This window comes from Bicyclus anynana, chromosome 8, assembly GCF_947172395.1.
Source record: "Bicyclus anynana chromosome 8, ilBicAnyn1.1, whole genome shotgun sequence".
Taxonomy (NCBI): domain Eukaryota; kingdom Metazoa; phylum Arthropoda; class Insecta; order Lepidoptera; family Nymphalidae; genus Bicyclus; species Bicyclus anynana.
Genome location: NC_069090.1, coordinates 1,617,345 through 1,633,003, shown reverse-complemented (window position 1 = coordinate 1,633,003; position 15,659 = coordinate 1,617,345). Strand labels below are relative to the sequence as shown.

Sequence of the window (15,659 nt, the reverse complement as noted above, 5' to 3'; positions counted from 1 at the left end):
CTGATCAAGTCACACAGAACTTTATAATTTACACTTACACACACACACAAATACACTCACACACACACACACACACACACACAATATTTTGTTAAGATTTTATAGAACATTTTTATCTTTTAATGTTAATATACCCGAAATTGTATTGTAGCTTTGTTTAAATATGTATATTCTGTAATCTTTGTGGCCTTAGTTTTAAGCTTATGTAATCTAATAATTATGTACCTTTTTTTTTTTTTTTTTTTTTTTTTTTTTTTATTCTTTTACAAGTTAGCCCTTGACTACAATCTCACCTGATGGTAAGTGATGATGCAGTCTAAGGTGGAAGCGGGCTAACTTGTTAGGAGGAGGATGAAAATCCACACCCCTTTCGGTTTCTACACGGCATCGTACCGGAACGCTAAATCGCTTGGCGGTACGTCTTTGCCGGTAGGGTGGTAACTAGCCACGGCCGAAGCCTCCCACCAGCCAGACCTAGACAAATTAAGAAAATCTCAATCTGCCCAGCCGGGGATCGAACCCAGGACCTCCGTTTTGTAAATCCACCGCGCATACCACTGCGCCACGGAGGTCGTCAAAAATGTACCTATTGTTACACTGTTGATTACAAATAAATATATAAAACAAAAAAATGGCTGATGATAATGATGATGATTCATTGCATGCCTTGTGAGACGTTCCTCTTATACAGGGGATGATTTTCGACTTACCATTTTGGTTGTCCATCTGCTTGGTTTGTCTACTATAGATACTTACCTACCAGTGGTGTAGCTTGCCTTGGAGGGGGCCTGTATCAAAATTAGTTTGGGGCCTTAACACTTTCGCTGCGGTACGAGGTCAATTGATTACAAGAGTAACGAGGACCTCGTACCGAACTACATAAAGTATGGGTTCAAAAAACCTCGTACCGCACCAGAGGAAAGTACAAAAAAATCAGTGCCGTAGCGAAAGTGTTTAGATGAGCGGCAAATCCCTAAAATCTCATTAATAGTTTTTTAATGAGAGTGTGGATTTTTTTTTTAATTTTAACTTTCAAATTTAAAGGGCCCCTGTGATCCGGGTGCCCCGTATCATTGATACGGCTGATACGAGGGTACGTCCCTGTTACCTACTGTTCTACTGGTTTAATTCCCCAGATCATCAACCGAACAATGGCGGCAGTTCTGATATCAACAACCTCACTGGCAGTCCTCTCGCTGGTGGGTGAGAGACCCTCGTTACCGGAGCTGGTGTCGTGGCTGGACATGGAGACGCTGCTGCTGCTCTTCAGCATGATGATCCTCGTGGCTATCATGGCTGAAACTGGGATGTTCGACTTCTTAGCTGTGTTTACTTTCGAGGTCAGTATTTGTACATACGTTTTGTTGTACGTTTGTGTTGACATAACCTACTTACTTTGACGCCCTCTCTGGTATTGTTTGTGAAACGATGGTACTCGACAAAGGTCGTGGGTTCGATTATATTATTAGCAGTAGTTTATAGCAACTCAATGTTGGATTTTATATTTTATAAATTGGCTCTGGCCTTATCTAGTGGTGGGTATCGGCTATCACTACCATCTTACCGGCAAAGACGCTCACTGCAGAGCACGAGTCTGTCCTCAGACTGAAAGGGGTTAGACCAATAGTCTACCACGCTGGCCCAATGCGGATTGGCAGACTTCACACACGTAGAGAATTAAGGAAATTGTCTGGTATGCAGGTTTCCTCACGATGTTTTCACTTCATCGTTTGAGACACATGATTTTTAATTTATTAAAATGCACACAACTGTAAAGTTGGAGGTGCATGCCCCGGGCCAGATTCGAATCTATGCCCTCCGGAATTGGAGGTAGAGATCATATCCACTGGGCTAACACGGCTTTAAAGAAGTATCGCCATAAAGCGTAATGCAACGTAGAAACCGTCACAAATATGGTTACGTTTTCTATTCTGAGGCGTTTAGGTACACGCCTCGCTTTTTCCGAACCCAAAGTTTGCCTGGAATAAAACGCTGCGAATAAAGTTGCTTTTTTCTTTTGTACTTCGTTTCTATTTCATTGTTTTGTAATGAACAAATAAAGTGATATAATAAAATAAATATAATAAACTTGACCGTCTTTTAAGCCATTACCATTTTTACTTATCTACCAATTACCATCAGGTGATATCGCAGTCCTCTGCTAAATTGCCATTGAATACAAAAGTGAGTTAACTTTACTTGATTTCTCTGACTGCTTCTGTACTGCAGGTCACGAAAGGCAAGCTCTGGCCGCTGATCACCTTGCTCTGCGCCATCACAGCCTTCCTCTCCACCTTCCTGGACAACGTCACCACCGTTCTACTGATGACACCTGTCACCATCAGGTAACTGTCAACACCAGCAACGACAGTTGCTACCAGAACACATGAAACGATATATCTAATACGTGGCTAGAGCTACGCTTATGTATGCACTGCATCGTGATGAATGAATGGGTAATTAAATGAACGAATATTACTTAGATTTAATCTATGCAATCCTCACATATCAATCATAGAACTATTATACATTGTTGGGTATATCGAAGGACCGTAATCTATACTAATATTATAAAGAGGTAAAGTTTGTAAGTTTGTAACAATTTTTTGAAATGGGGTAATCTTCGGAACTACTGGACTGATTTTAAAAATTCTTTCACCAGTAGAATGCTACGTTATCGGGGAGTGCTATAGGCTATATTTTATGTTTCTATCATATATAACTACTGAGATATCGCGGGTTTTCTCTTACAGGTCAGACCGAAAAACTTACTTTTTCGCATGCGCTGCCTCAACCATTGCGTATAACTGAAATAAATGTATGGAGGCTTTTTGAACCTTTAAAAGTTCTACAAAAGTCCGCGACACCATATATCTATCTTTTATGTTTTAGCAGATATAGTACCTTTAGTACTTTAATAAATTATTTAAATTTTAAACTAAGGTTTACGTCATTATTTACACAACTAAACTTAAATCCTTATCCAAATAAATTATTTAATAATCACAAGGATATTATAGAGATAAGATTTGCCCTTTACAGTATGTTAATTAGTTATATAGTTTCGGAGATAATACAAAATTTCTGAAAGTCGCAGAAATGCCGCTATATGACGCCCCGCGGTTTCAATTACGTGGTTCCCGTTCCCGTATGAATATGAGGACCAAACATAGCCTATGACACTCGCAAATAATGTAGCTTTCTATTGGTAAAAGAATTTTCCAAATCGGTCCAGTAGATCCAGAGATTACCCCCGACAACCACACAAACTTTACCTCTTTATAGTATTAGCATAGAAGTCGCTTGGGAAATTATAGTCTTTTGGTCATTGCACCACGCACAAAGGGCTGGACCAATTTTGCTGAGGGTAGGGATAGGATAGAGGTAGGGAATGGGTGGGATAGAGGTAGGGTAGGGGTAATTTAGGGAAAGTGTAGGGTAGGGTAGGGTAGGGTACGGATAAGGTAGGGGTAGTGTAGGGTAGGGGCAAGGTAGAGGTAGGGGAAGGTTATGGAAAGTCTAGGGTAGGGGAGGAGTAGGATAGGGGTAGGGTAGGGGTAGGGTACGGGTAGGGTAGAGTTAGGGTAGGGATAAGGTAGGGGTAGGGAAGGGTTAGGGTTAGCGGTAGGGTAGGAGTAAGGTAGGGGTAGATTAGGGGTAGGGTAGGATAGGGTATGGATAGGTTACGGGTAGGGTTAGGGTAGGGTAAGGTGGGGGGAGGGAAGGGTTAGCGTTAGCGGTAGGGTAGGAGTAAGGTAGGGGTAGGGTAGGGTAGGGTAGGGTTGGGTAGGTTTACGAGTAGGGTAAGGTAGAGGTAGAGAAGTTTACATCAATTTTTACGCGGACGAAGTCGCGGGCGTCCGCTAGTATTATATATATGTTGCTGGTTCAGGGGTTGCGTTCAATACCTATAGTTGTGATGAAATCTGCAATTACCAATAATTGACTCACCCAGTTGACCGGCAGAAAAACGGCTGGAACGTCCAATGCTTCACTGACGGCGGGATCCCTTTACATGCACGGCACAAAACATCACCCAGGGTGGTACAAAGTTTATGTTTTCACGGAAAACAGCGGTAAAAGAATTCTCGAATTCTAGCAAGCTGAGGCGGTTACGAACCGGCTAGCATTCAGAGTGCTTTCGTACTATGCTGACGGTGGCGACGCGTGCGTCGATTAATGTTGGCGGCATTGGCGAAACTAGCCAATCGCAAGCCGTCAGACGGGCGGTAGGTTCAATATTACCAATTGCAGAAATCAAAACAACTACAGATTAATAATTATCGAACATACATATAGAAATGAAGAAGAAAGGAATGTAAATATTTTGGTGTATATTAGAGTTTACTCCTGAGGAATCGATTTTTCATATATAGCCCCCCGGTATAAAAAAAATATGGGCAGTAAAATTCGATGAACGAATGACAGCGTTACGTTTTCGTGCGCAACTTATTCTGCGCACCGTTCACCATGCGCTGTCGCCAACAGGGAGCACATACGGGCCCTAGTGCGCCCACACGCATGAGCACGCTGTTGGCGGGCGCGCACGCCGCGACCTGCTGCTCCTAGGTTGCGCACCTTTCTGTCTGAAATCTGAAATCTGATCTGAAAGAGTAAACTCCATTCGTGCGTTGGAGCTGACATACACGATTGACGGCCTCCGTGGCGCAGTGGTATGCGCGGTGGATTTACAAGACGGAGGTCCTGGGTTCCATCCCCGGCTGGGCAGATTGAGATTTTCTGAATTTGTCCAGGTCTGGCTGGTGGGAGGCTTCGGCCGTGGCTAGTTACCACCCTACCGGCAAAGACGTACTGACAAGCGATTTAGCGTTCCGGTACGATGCCGTGTAGAAACCGAAAGGGGTGTGGATTTTCATCCTCCTCCTAACAAGTTAGCCCGCTTCCATCTTAGACTGCATCATCACTTACCATCAGGTGAGATTGTAGTCAAGGGCTAACTGGTAAAGAGTTAAAAAAAAATACACTTTTTTCAGGCTATGCGAAGTGATGGACATGGACCCGGTGCCGATACTGATGTCCATGGTGCTGTTCAGTAACATCGGCGGCACCGCCACGCCGGTCGGCGACCCGCCCAACGTCATCATCGCCTCCAACAAGGCGGTCGTGCAGGCGGTGAGTATCCAGACAATAAGAAACTGCCAAAGACTTTGAATTACCTGTGTAGCGTGTAGACTAGCTAACAGCTAACTTACACGTTTAATTAATTAAACGTGTAAGTTAGCTGTTAGTAAATGTAATAAATATGGTACAAACACGCATCTCGCTATCGAGTGTAGATCCATATAAGATAGTCGATCAGTAAAGCTCCTAACGTGAACACGCCTTTTATTTAAATGCCATCTAACCGAACATATTATAACCGGCAAACCTGAAAACAAGTGAACTTTTTACGCATTGCATTGTGCTAAGCAGCTTAAAGTACTTTGCGTGCTGCAATGCGTGAAAATATAATACTTGTATGCAAGTTTCCTCATGATTTTTTCCTTCACCGATTGAGACACGTGATAAGTATATTAATTTCTCAAAATGCACATATAGTAGGAGAGCTGGCAAGAATTTTTGGGTAGGTATTTGAGGCAAGCTGAAAACTTGTCCTGTACCTCTCCTATTATATCCCAATACGAAACTGCAGACCTGGCTGGTGAGTAGCGGGGCTAAATCAACCCCCAAATTTTTAAAAATATTTTTTTTTTTTATCCAAAAATATACTTGAGGCAATTTGCAATTTTTATATGTTGTAGTTTAATATTTATAGAATATAAAAAAAAATAAGCCAGACGATTCAGTCGGGGTTTTAACATTGCCAGGCGCGTTCAAAAATATTTTGCAAAAAAATATAAAAAATGTATTTGAGGCAACTTGAAATTTTAATAGAGTATTATTTATAACTAAAAAATAAGACTCTCAAAAAGACAGATCATTTCGGTGGGACTTTTTACCTGCCAGGTGAAATACAAATAAAAAATAAAATACAAATTTTGTATGGGTGCGAGTGCGAAGCGCTATAGACAAACTGTAGAGTGAGATAGAGCGTTTATCGGCAAAAAGCTTTAACAGATCTTGGAGTTGCACATATTACCGGATCACGTGAAGAAATTTTGACAATTTTGGAAGCATTTATTTGTGAAATTTATGGATATAAAAATATATCAAATATAAATGCAGCACGGTTTCAAAAATTTTGTGTAACTTACAAAGCTAACACTGAAGATATGAACCTTTCAAAAAAACTTTAAAAAATTGTGATCCCTCTACTTTACCTCCGTGCAAAGCTGAATTACAACAACATCTTTTAAGAACGCAATATATAACGAGTATTTGGAGAAATGCATATTTGCGATTCCCCAGCAGTTTGACACCGAATAGAAACGGATGGACACTTCATGAGGATACGCTACATTTCCACTGGTTCGACGGAGATTGTATGCCGCAATCAGTATTCGACGCTATTGTTCATGAAAACAATAAACAAAATAATATTGGAAATGATACTACAGGTGCGTATACATAGTTTTTTTTTTAACTGCTGTATTTTAATTACTATGATTTATTTAATCAATCCATATATATTACTTTTCGCAGATAATGCAGGGGTATCCGAATTAGACACAGATGAATCTGAAGTTGATTCTGATAGCTCTGATGAAGGAGCATCTACAGAAGAAGAATGACAATTTCTTTCTGATATGACAGGGAATTAATTACATTGATATTTGTATACTCATAATAATTCTGCAGCTGTATTATTAGTATATAATTTTTCTATTTCAATAAATCTGATTTTGTAATTTTATATTTTTGTAATCATTACTTTATAAGATCACCTGGCAGGTAAAAAGTCCCACCGAAATGATCTGTCTTTTTGAGAGTCTTATTTTTTAGTTATAAATAATACTCTATTAAAATTTCAAGTTGCCTCAAATACATTTTTTATATTTTTTTGCAAAATATTTTTGAACGCGCCTGGCAATGTTAAAACCCCGACTGAATCGTCTGGCTTATTTTTTTTTATATTCTATAAATATTAAACTACAACATATAAAAATTGCAAATTGCCTCAAGTATATTTTTGGATAAAAAAAAAATATTTTTAAAAAATTTGGGGGTTGATTTAGCCCCGCTACTCACCAGCCAGATCTGCAGTTTCGTATTGGGATATAATAGGAGAGGTACAGGACAAGTTTTCAGCTTGCCTCAAATACCTACCCAAAAATTCTTACCAGCTCTTGGACTAATATCTCAAAAGTTGGAGGTGCATACCCCGGACCAGATTGGCTGGTGGGAGGCTTCGGCCGTGACTATTTACCACCCTACCGGCAAAGACGTACCGCCAAGCGATTTAGTGTTCCGGTACGATGCTGTGTAGAAACCGAAAGGGGTGTGGATTTTCACCCTCCTCCTTACAAGTTAGCCCGCTTCCATCTAAGACTACATCATCACTTACCATCAGGTGAAATTGTAGTCAAGGGCTAACTTGTAAACATTAAAAAAAAACCAGATCCGAACCTACGCCTTTCGAACTGAAGGCAGAGGCATATCCATACGTGAGAATTAAGAAAATTCTCTACATATGTGAAGTCTGTCAATCCCCATTGGCCTAACCACTCGGAGGAGACTCGTGCTCAACTGTTAGCCGAATATGCGTGGTTAATGATGATGATGTTTCGTTAATGTATTTCAGTTATTCCATTTGGTTGGCTTTGGAGTTTGGATATATTATCAAATGGGGTGGGCTTATTCGTTACTGGTAATAATTACTGATCGTGTTTCTCTATCAACATCCAGGGCATCAACTTCACGAACTTCACACTGCACATGACGCTGGGCATCCTGCTGGTGTGCGTGCAGACTTACTTCCAGCTCCGGTACATCTACAGGGACACCAACAAACTGAGGCTCAACGTGCCGAGAGATATACAAGGTGCTTATTGTTTTCAATATCAATCTATACCGGGGAAATTCGTAGTAATACTTAAAAAAGCATTTAAGGTGCTAATTATTTTCTATAGAAATAAACACCGGGAAGTTATAATAACAATCATAATGATTATCATCGTTTATTTACACAAAACATGTAAAAAAAAGATGACAAAAACAAAAAGATAGTAGGTACAATGTTTTCGCCTTGAAGGGCGTGTAAAATTTTACAGAATATTACTTAGCTGTACTTACTTACTTACTTAGCTAGAAGCACCTAGAAGTTCACAGTACTAATTGAAAAAGCCTCAATACCTCAGTGGTAAAGGGGCCAGACTCATAAGCAACAGGTGTTGGTTCAATCCCCGCCCATGGTCTATTGTCGCTCCCACTTCTAACACAGTCTTATCTGACTAATTGAACGGGAATATTGGTCATAATTAAAAAGATAATACGACAAATATTCATTTTAAAAAATAAAAAATTGCTTTTGTGTTAATAAGTATTAAAATTTTCGCACGCATATCCCTCGGCAGGCCATAAAAAATAATGGAAACCAGTGGTGTCGCTAGGTAACCAAAGGCCCTTTGTGCAAATAAAAAAGTGGGCCCCACTGCCTTCTATATATACTTGTTAGCTAATATCAAGGTAAAGATCATCAGCTCTTTTTCGTATATCGAAATTTTCAAATCGAAGTTCAGTTCGATCATGATTTTTTAGTAAAGAAAAGCTCTCAAGCATTGCACCGCCTAGCCCCTGGGTAGCTACACCATTGATAAAAGTATTAACCTGTACATATAACTAATTAATTTTTCAGACCTGCGTCACCAAATATCAATATGGCGTCGAGCGATAGAGTCTCTACCTCATTTGAGTAGAGACCAACAAGTAGTGAGAGAAAGACTCGAGAGGAAGATGAAGAAACTCACGGCGCAACTTGAGACCATGGTCAAAGAGAGCAGTAAGAGAGTCTGTCCAAAAGAAACCTTCCAAACAACGTTGGGACAGTTGAAAGAAAAAGTAAGTCTAAAACAATGATTTATGGCACTTAGGATGATGCCTCATTAATGCGTTGAAATACGTTGCAATGTCGCAGTGTCATTTTCCAAATATATTAAATGACATTCCATATTAAAGCGTTGCGTCGTCACAGCGATGTTTCGACGATGGTTTGTTGCTACGACAGACAGTGTTTCACTTGTTTCGATCCATTGTTGAGACTGACTGAGTGCGTGCGTCATACGTCGTCGCAACGCAGGCCTGGCATATACAATGCGTTGATCCGTTGCGACGATGCAACGCGTTTATGACAATGTGGCACCTCCCTAACTCTGGAACAATACGGACTATAAACGTTCAATTAAAATAACTCTGAACTACATTTTAATTTTTTTTTTATTTCAGTACAAGATCCGCGATAAAATGCTGTTATTAAAATCAACAATTACGATTGGTTTTGTTGTCGCTGTCTTCTTTTTGCATTCCATTCCTGAACTTAGTAAGTCATTGTTTATACGTTTACTACATTTTACTGTAACTTTGAATTTTTTGATGTTTTTTTTAGTTTTCTTGATGCTTATTCGTTTTTTTTCCTCATATTGTCATTAATACATACTGTCGACTAGTAACGTCGAACCGTATAATACGATCTCTCTTACATCGCGATAGGACGAAAAAGATTAACGAGAAATATTTCCGGTTCGGCCGCTATTGGTCGACTATGTCTTTATCTCTTCACGAGATATGGTCGTAGGCCCACTGTATTATTCTTTGGTTGATCGTAATCTTCTAGTTTTATATTAAAATCGGTTTCACCAGATCGTGTATCTCTCGGCTGGACGGCGCTGCTGGGAGCAATACTGCTGTTAACGTTGGCCGATCGCGAGGATCTCGAGCCCATACTTCACAGAGTCGAGTGGTCCACTTTGCTGTTCTTCGCATCGCTTTTCGTCTTGATGGAGGTATTTTGAAAATTTTAACTATATAACAGAATAATTTATATTTAAACATTTACAGACATGGATATACAGATCTCTAATACATACGCCCCGTGAGTGCAGTACGCGTTTGTTGATGGATGCCTATTTGTAAATTTATTTTCGCCAAATCCTACAAAATACGCGCAAAACGTAACTAAGATGAAAGATTTCGATTTCGATGGCAAAAGATATCCGATTTCGATATTTTTGAGAAGTAACAAAAAATAATAAATGTGTTTGTTCTACTACATATTTTGTGAAGAGAAAGACAAAATGTCGACCAATTAGAGCGTCAGAGTTATCCTTGTGACCCAGTCTCATCTCTCTCTTACGTCCCAACGCAACGAAAGAGAGCGATATTTTTGCTTGGCCGCTATTGGTCGTATATGTCTTTCTCTTGTCTCGAGATGTTATGTCTTGGTCCACATAGGCCTAAATTCTAATCATAAGCAAGACCAGTAGGTTTTGTTTATGTTTAAGTTTCGCGATCAAACTATTCTACAATCTTTGCTTGGCCCACCAGAAATTTTAAGTTTGACATGGCTGGCTGGAGATAGTGTATAATTCAAAAACTTTTGGTCTGCAGGCACTCTCAAAACTTGGCCTGATAGCGTTTATTGGAGGTCTCACAGAGTCTCTTATACTGTCAGTGAATGAAAGCGCTCGACTTGCTGTTGCAGTTCTTTTGTTACTATGGGTAAGCAATCTCCTTGTATAATGTAAGTCACAATCCTGCTTGCTATGCATTTGGGTCATGTCACAGATACTTTTTGAAGACAATTTAGTTTTGTTTGCAATAGTAATGTGTACAGGCGAGTTTTTGTGTTCAACTGAAGGGCAACTAACCATGTAACGTAACATCAAATTTTATTTTTACAATCGCTAACGCATCGGAATAACTAAAAAATATATTGGGACGTCATTCGTTATCGATATCACGAGTTATATGGATATATAAATCAGATCTGTCTTTGCCTTACATTGTAGAAATAATCAGTATGCAATTTTGCTAGAGGTTAAAGAGCATCAGTGAAGTGACCTGCCTTATCAGCCGATGGACGTCCACACTCTGGCATGGACTTCCAAAGTGTGACCCAATAGATTTTTATTATGTTTGAAAGAAACTTTGGTTTTTTGGACCTAATTTAACTTATTTGCCGGGGCTTAGGTTATAATTGATAGGAATCTTCGTTCTAGGAGCAGAGGTTTTTAAAACTATATCTCATTTACATAGGTCTCCGGAGTCACTTCAGCGTTCGTCGACAACATCCCGCTCACCACGATGATGGTGCGCGTGGTGATCGCGTTGGGCTCCAACCCGACCCTCAACCTGCCCATCGCTCCGCTCATATGGGCCCTGTCGTTCGGAGCTTGTTTGGGAGGTAAGCATACATCCATCAGCCAACAAATGTGTGTGTTTTTTATTACAAGTTAGCAGTATGCAGTCTTAGATGTAGGCGGACTGACTTTGAAGAGGTACAACATTATTCTACCTATACCTCTGTTTCTACTCGACATCTATATCGGTAGGGTGGTAACTAGTCGATGCCTACCACCAAACCCCTCTCTTCCCTGAAATCCCTCGTATTTTGACCACTTCCCACGGAAACCACGAGACATTTAATATTTTGGAATAGGTTTCACTCTTTACTTCCTAAGTGTTCATTTAACGGCAGCGGCAGCGAACGGAAGTCGACTGCAGTCGACTCTTGGCGGCGGTCGACGGCGGTTGCCGACTGAAGTCAACTACTGTTGGCAGGCGACGGACGAATCAATTGCGGTCGTCGGTAGAGTTGCCGCTCGTGTAAATGAAGCCTAAGATTACTACATTAGTTGCAACAGATTATTTTAAGTCTGATCTAAGTTCTAATTACCACCTTATAATAAGTCTCTCAAGTAATGATTACAGGTGACAGCAGTAGAAAAGAGACTCTTTAAGTTCTATGTTGCTGATCGTTACGACAGCAAAATCTTAACATAGAACTTAAAGAGTCTCTTTTCTACTGCTGTCACCTGTAATAATTACTTGAGAGACTTATTATTACTTAAATCAAAACAGAACACTATTTTGATTGCAAAATCATAAGATTACTAGATAATAAGTCAAGTCGCAATAACCAAAGAGTAAAGGTTACTAGGTAATCTTTAGGATAACCGTTATAATTTTGCTCTTTATTTTTCAGGTAACGGCACTCTAATTGGTGCGAGCGCGAACGTTGTCTGCGCTGGAGTAGCGGAGCAGCACGGCTACCGGTTCACCTTCATGCAGTTCTTCAAGATTGGCTTCCCCGTCATGATCGGACACCTGATCGTCGCCTCGGGCTACTTGATGCTGTGCCATTGCGTCTTCACTTGGCACTGACCCAACAGTTAAACCTGAATCTTTGTTCTCTGGAAATACTCGAAGATCCAAACGTCAGAGTTTTAGTATCAATCTATTTGTGATGTAGCTCGTCCGGGAAAGTACTACAATGCTTACTGCTATCAAGCAAATTCGGTACTGGTCCGTGAGCCTGGATAGTCAGATATAGCTCATTTTATTAAGACACAGTTACCCTTTTAATTACAGTATGAAGGGTGCAGAGGAGCACAATATAAGAGCGATTCCTCATTAGTGCGTTTCGTTACTCTGCGTCGTTTTCCAGAATATATTTTCCATTGCATCCACATTAAAGCGTTTTGTCGCACGTGACGTTTTAACGGATCGACGGACGAGTAGAAATTGGTACCTACGTCGTCCTCATACGCTGACGTTGTGCGTCGTTAAGTTAACGTACTAATGAGGCTTCTCCCTAAGACGTGTTTCTGACAAGTAGACAATGTTAGACATATTATAAAATATACTCGTATTGTTCATTTGTTTGCCTAAAAATTTAATAAAGATGTAATTTTTTTTCTCCCACTGTACAGATGGGTGAAGATAATTTTTAATTCGGGTTTTATAGTAAAGAAATATAACTTATGAGAACAAAAAATTCAATTAATATAAAGTGTGATTTAGTGTGACATATTGTGTACCTGTGATAAATTAAATCTTTCCGTACTTAAAGATTTACTATATAAATTTAAATTCTATATAATAAAAACGGATTGGAGAACCCATCTTATACGGGGTATTAGTATTTTGATGCAAATATATAGCTGCTAAGTACACCGTAAATAAAATATTGCATTAGGGCGCAGACCACACTTGCACCAGCTGTGATTGCTTTTAAAACTGGACCACCGGAGGCAGAAGGCAGGAAGTTAAATGTAACCATTTAAAAAAAGTGTCAACTAGCCTATTCCGCCTTCCAGCTTCCAGTATCCTTAACCAACTGTACTTTACAATAGACACCAAGTTACACTGGATTCGTTATCTTAAACGACACAACAACCTCAAACTGCGTCGAAACAGTATAGCAAAGTATCTAAATAAAAACGAAATAAGATAGATATTCTGTTAAATACGTTATTTAGTCACGTCGATTCTCTTTCTACGATCGCTAACGCTTCGAAAACTAGAAAGATATATGGGAATGACATTTTCTATCGACAGGTCACGTGATCAAGATCTGTCATTCCCATACATTTTTCTAGTTTTCGAAGCGTTTGCGATCGTAGAAATAGAATCGACGTGCCACTTGGCTAGGCGGGCAGATTTGATGTGCCACTAATAGATGTCATAAATTAGGTATCTACTATTTGTATGTAAAGCAACTTTATTGGCAACAAGACTGCCTCGAGTGTGGATTGGCCCTTAAATGCAATAACTATTATGAAAATTTAATTTATCTATATAATTAATGTATAAGTATACAATGCAGTATTTTTTGTACAGACAAATAATTTTAGTAAGTAGCTAGAAAATATTTTAATTTTAAAAAAAATCTTACGATAAATACGATACGATCTTACGATAACGAGAGATTTATACAGTACAAATACTTTGTAAATAGCTGTATACATAATAAAAAAAACATGATATTATATTGAATTATTTTTTTGTAATTATTTAAAATTACTTTTTACAATAACGATGACGAACATTGATTTGAGATTTATCTACCATTTTATTAATTTACCTGGTTTTTACTTACAAAATATATTTTTTTGTAACTTTTTGTGCTTAACAAAAAAAATAGTACTAAAATAATAAACACTAATTTAAACTAAAATTACTATTTCATATTAATTTTATAACTATTTTTATATTACTTTTACTTTAAGTTAGCTAATTTATTAATTAATCGAAACGTAGTGTACGAGTATAGTTTGAGAAATAAATTATTCTTATTTAAACTGCTTCTTTTATTTCCAAATACTATACATATTTTTATAATTACTTTAATATCTGGATACAGAAATACAACTCTGAGCACCGCTTTCTACTACGTGAATTCCTTTATTACGAGATTGGCCACCGCGCCGATGACTCGTTCGCGCCTTGACTTTGCTATAATATGCAAGTAGGTACCTACATTACAATAACCAAACCACTCTTCATATACCATCGTCATCATCATCATCATAACAGCCGATGGACGTCCACTGCAGGACATAGGCCTTTTGTTGGGACTTCCAAATATCACGATACTGAGCCGCCTACATCCAGCGAATAACTGCGACTCGCTTGATGTCGTCAGTCCATCTGGTGGGGGGCCGACCAACACTGCGCTTACTAGTGCGGGGTCGCCATATCAGCACTTTGGGACCCCAACGTCCATCGACACTTCGAACTATGTGCCCCGCCCATTTGACTGCCTTTGGTTCTTCTGTGGATCTCCTCACTTCTGATTCGATCACGCAGAGATACTCCTAAACCTCGGAACCATAGGTCATCACTGGCAACACGAATCTTGGTGCGTGTTGCCAGTGATACCAACATACAACGTAATTATTAAGTAGAGGGTATGTGAAGCTTAGTTCCACCACGCAGCTCCAATGCGGGCTGGCGGGCTTAAGGTGATAATGTTATATTCATTAACGACTCTGAGGTACAAACTTGAAATAAACGAATTCAAATTCCAATTTGTACCTGTCATCAGCTTGGAACTTGGGTAATGAGTTACAAAATTATTTTATACAGAGATAAAGAAACTGGCCAAGGGGCGTAACTATAGCTTGGAAGTTCGTTGATGACACTCCCATGATATGCGGGTGACGGGGGGAAAACTTCGCGGGTGTGAAATCGTGCGTGCGGGGAAGTGAGGCGCATCAGTCGTGGATCTTTCATTCCTCGTTACACGCCTCCCCGCTCGCGCGGGCCATCGAGTGTTACGAACGAACTTGTCAAGCTATACAAGGCTGCCTTGTGGACTACGATACCTTAAATATGACAACTCGCGGATGAAAAGCCAAAACCTAAAAAAACGCTGTGCCGAAAACAATAGATAAATTGGACCTTGGAGCAAAACATTACTTACATTTTTTACTTGGAAAAGTGCTTGGTTCCTACGGGATTTTAAAAAGCAGAATTTGATGTAATATGGAGCTTACTCTCTACGATTCTCAATCTCCACTGCAGGTTGGAATGCTTATTTTTTTATTTTTTAAGTTAACCATCGGCTACGCAATCTAAGATGAAAGCGGGCTAACTTGTTAGAAAGACGATGAAAATCCACACCCCTTTCAGTTTCTACACGACATTGTACCGGAACGCTAAATCGCTTAGCGGTACGTCTTTGCCGGTAGGGTTGTAACTAGCCACGGCCGACCTGGATCAATTATGTGACCAAATTTGGCCCAGCCGGGAATCGAACC

General features: G+C 39.6%; 1 protein-coding gene and 1 long non-coding RNA gene across 6 annotated transcripts in view; both read left to right on the top strand.

Moving 5' to 3' along the window:
• Positions 1-14,192, top strand: part of LOC112047624 (P protein) — a 57,228-nt gene extending 43,036 nt beyond the window's left edge. For all 5 annotated transcript variants that reach the window (XM_052882842.1, XM_024084795.2, XM_024084794.2 and 2 more), the window contains exons 8-17: positions 1,137-1,340; positions 2,230-2,345; positions 4,995-5,133; positions 7,807-7,942; positions 8,756-8,958; positions 9,343-9,436; positions 9,757-9,899; positions 10,504-10,614; positions 11,152-11,299; positions 12,101-14,192. In XM_052882842.1, coding sequence (XP_052738802.1) covers positions 1,137-1,340; positions 2,230-2,345; positions 4,995-5,133; positions 7,807-7,942; positions 8,756-8,958; positions 9,343-9,436; positions 9,757-9,899; positions 10,504-10,614; positions 11,152-11,299; positions 12,101-12,279 — 1,473 coding nt within the window. In that variant the 3' untranslated portion in view covers positions 12,280-14,192. The remainder of the gene's footprint in view (positions 1-1,136; positions 1,341-2,229; positions 2,346-4,994; positions 5,134-7,806; positions 7,943-8,755; positions 8,959-9,342; positions 9,437-9,756; positions 9,900-10,503; positions 10,615-11,151; positions 11,300-12,100) is intronic.
• Positions 5,140-6,814, top strand: LOC128198304 (uncharacterized). Its single transcript, XR_008251003.1, has 2 exons — positions 5,140-6,518; positions 6,604-6,814. It is a non-coding gene; the product is annotated as an uncharacterized LOC128198304 (long non-coding RNA).
• Positions 14,193-15,659: the final 1,467 nt, after the last annotated feature.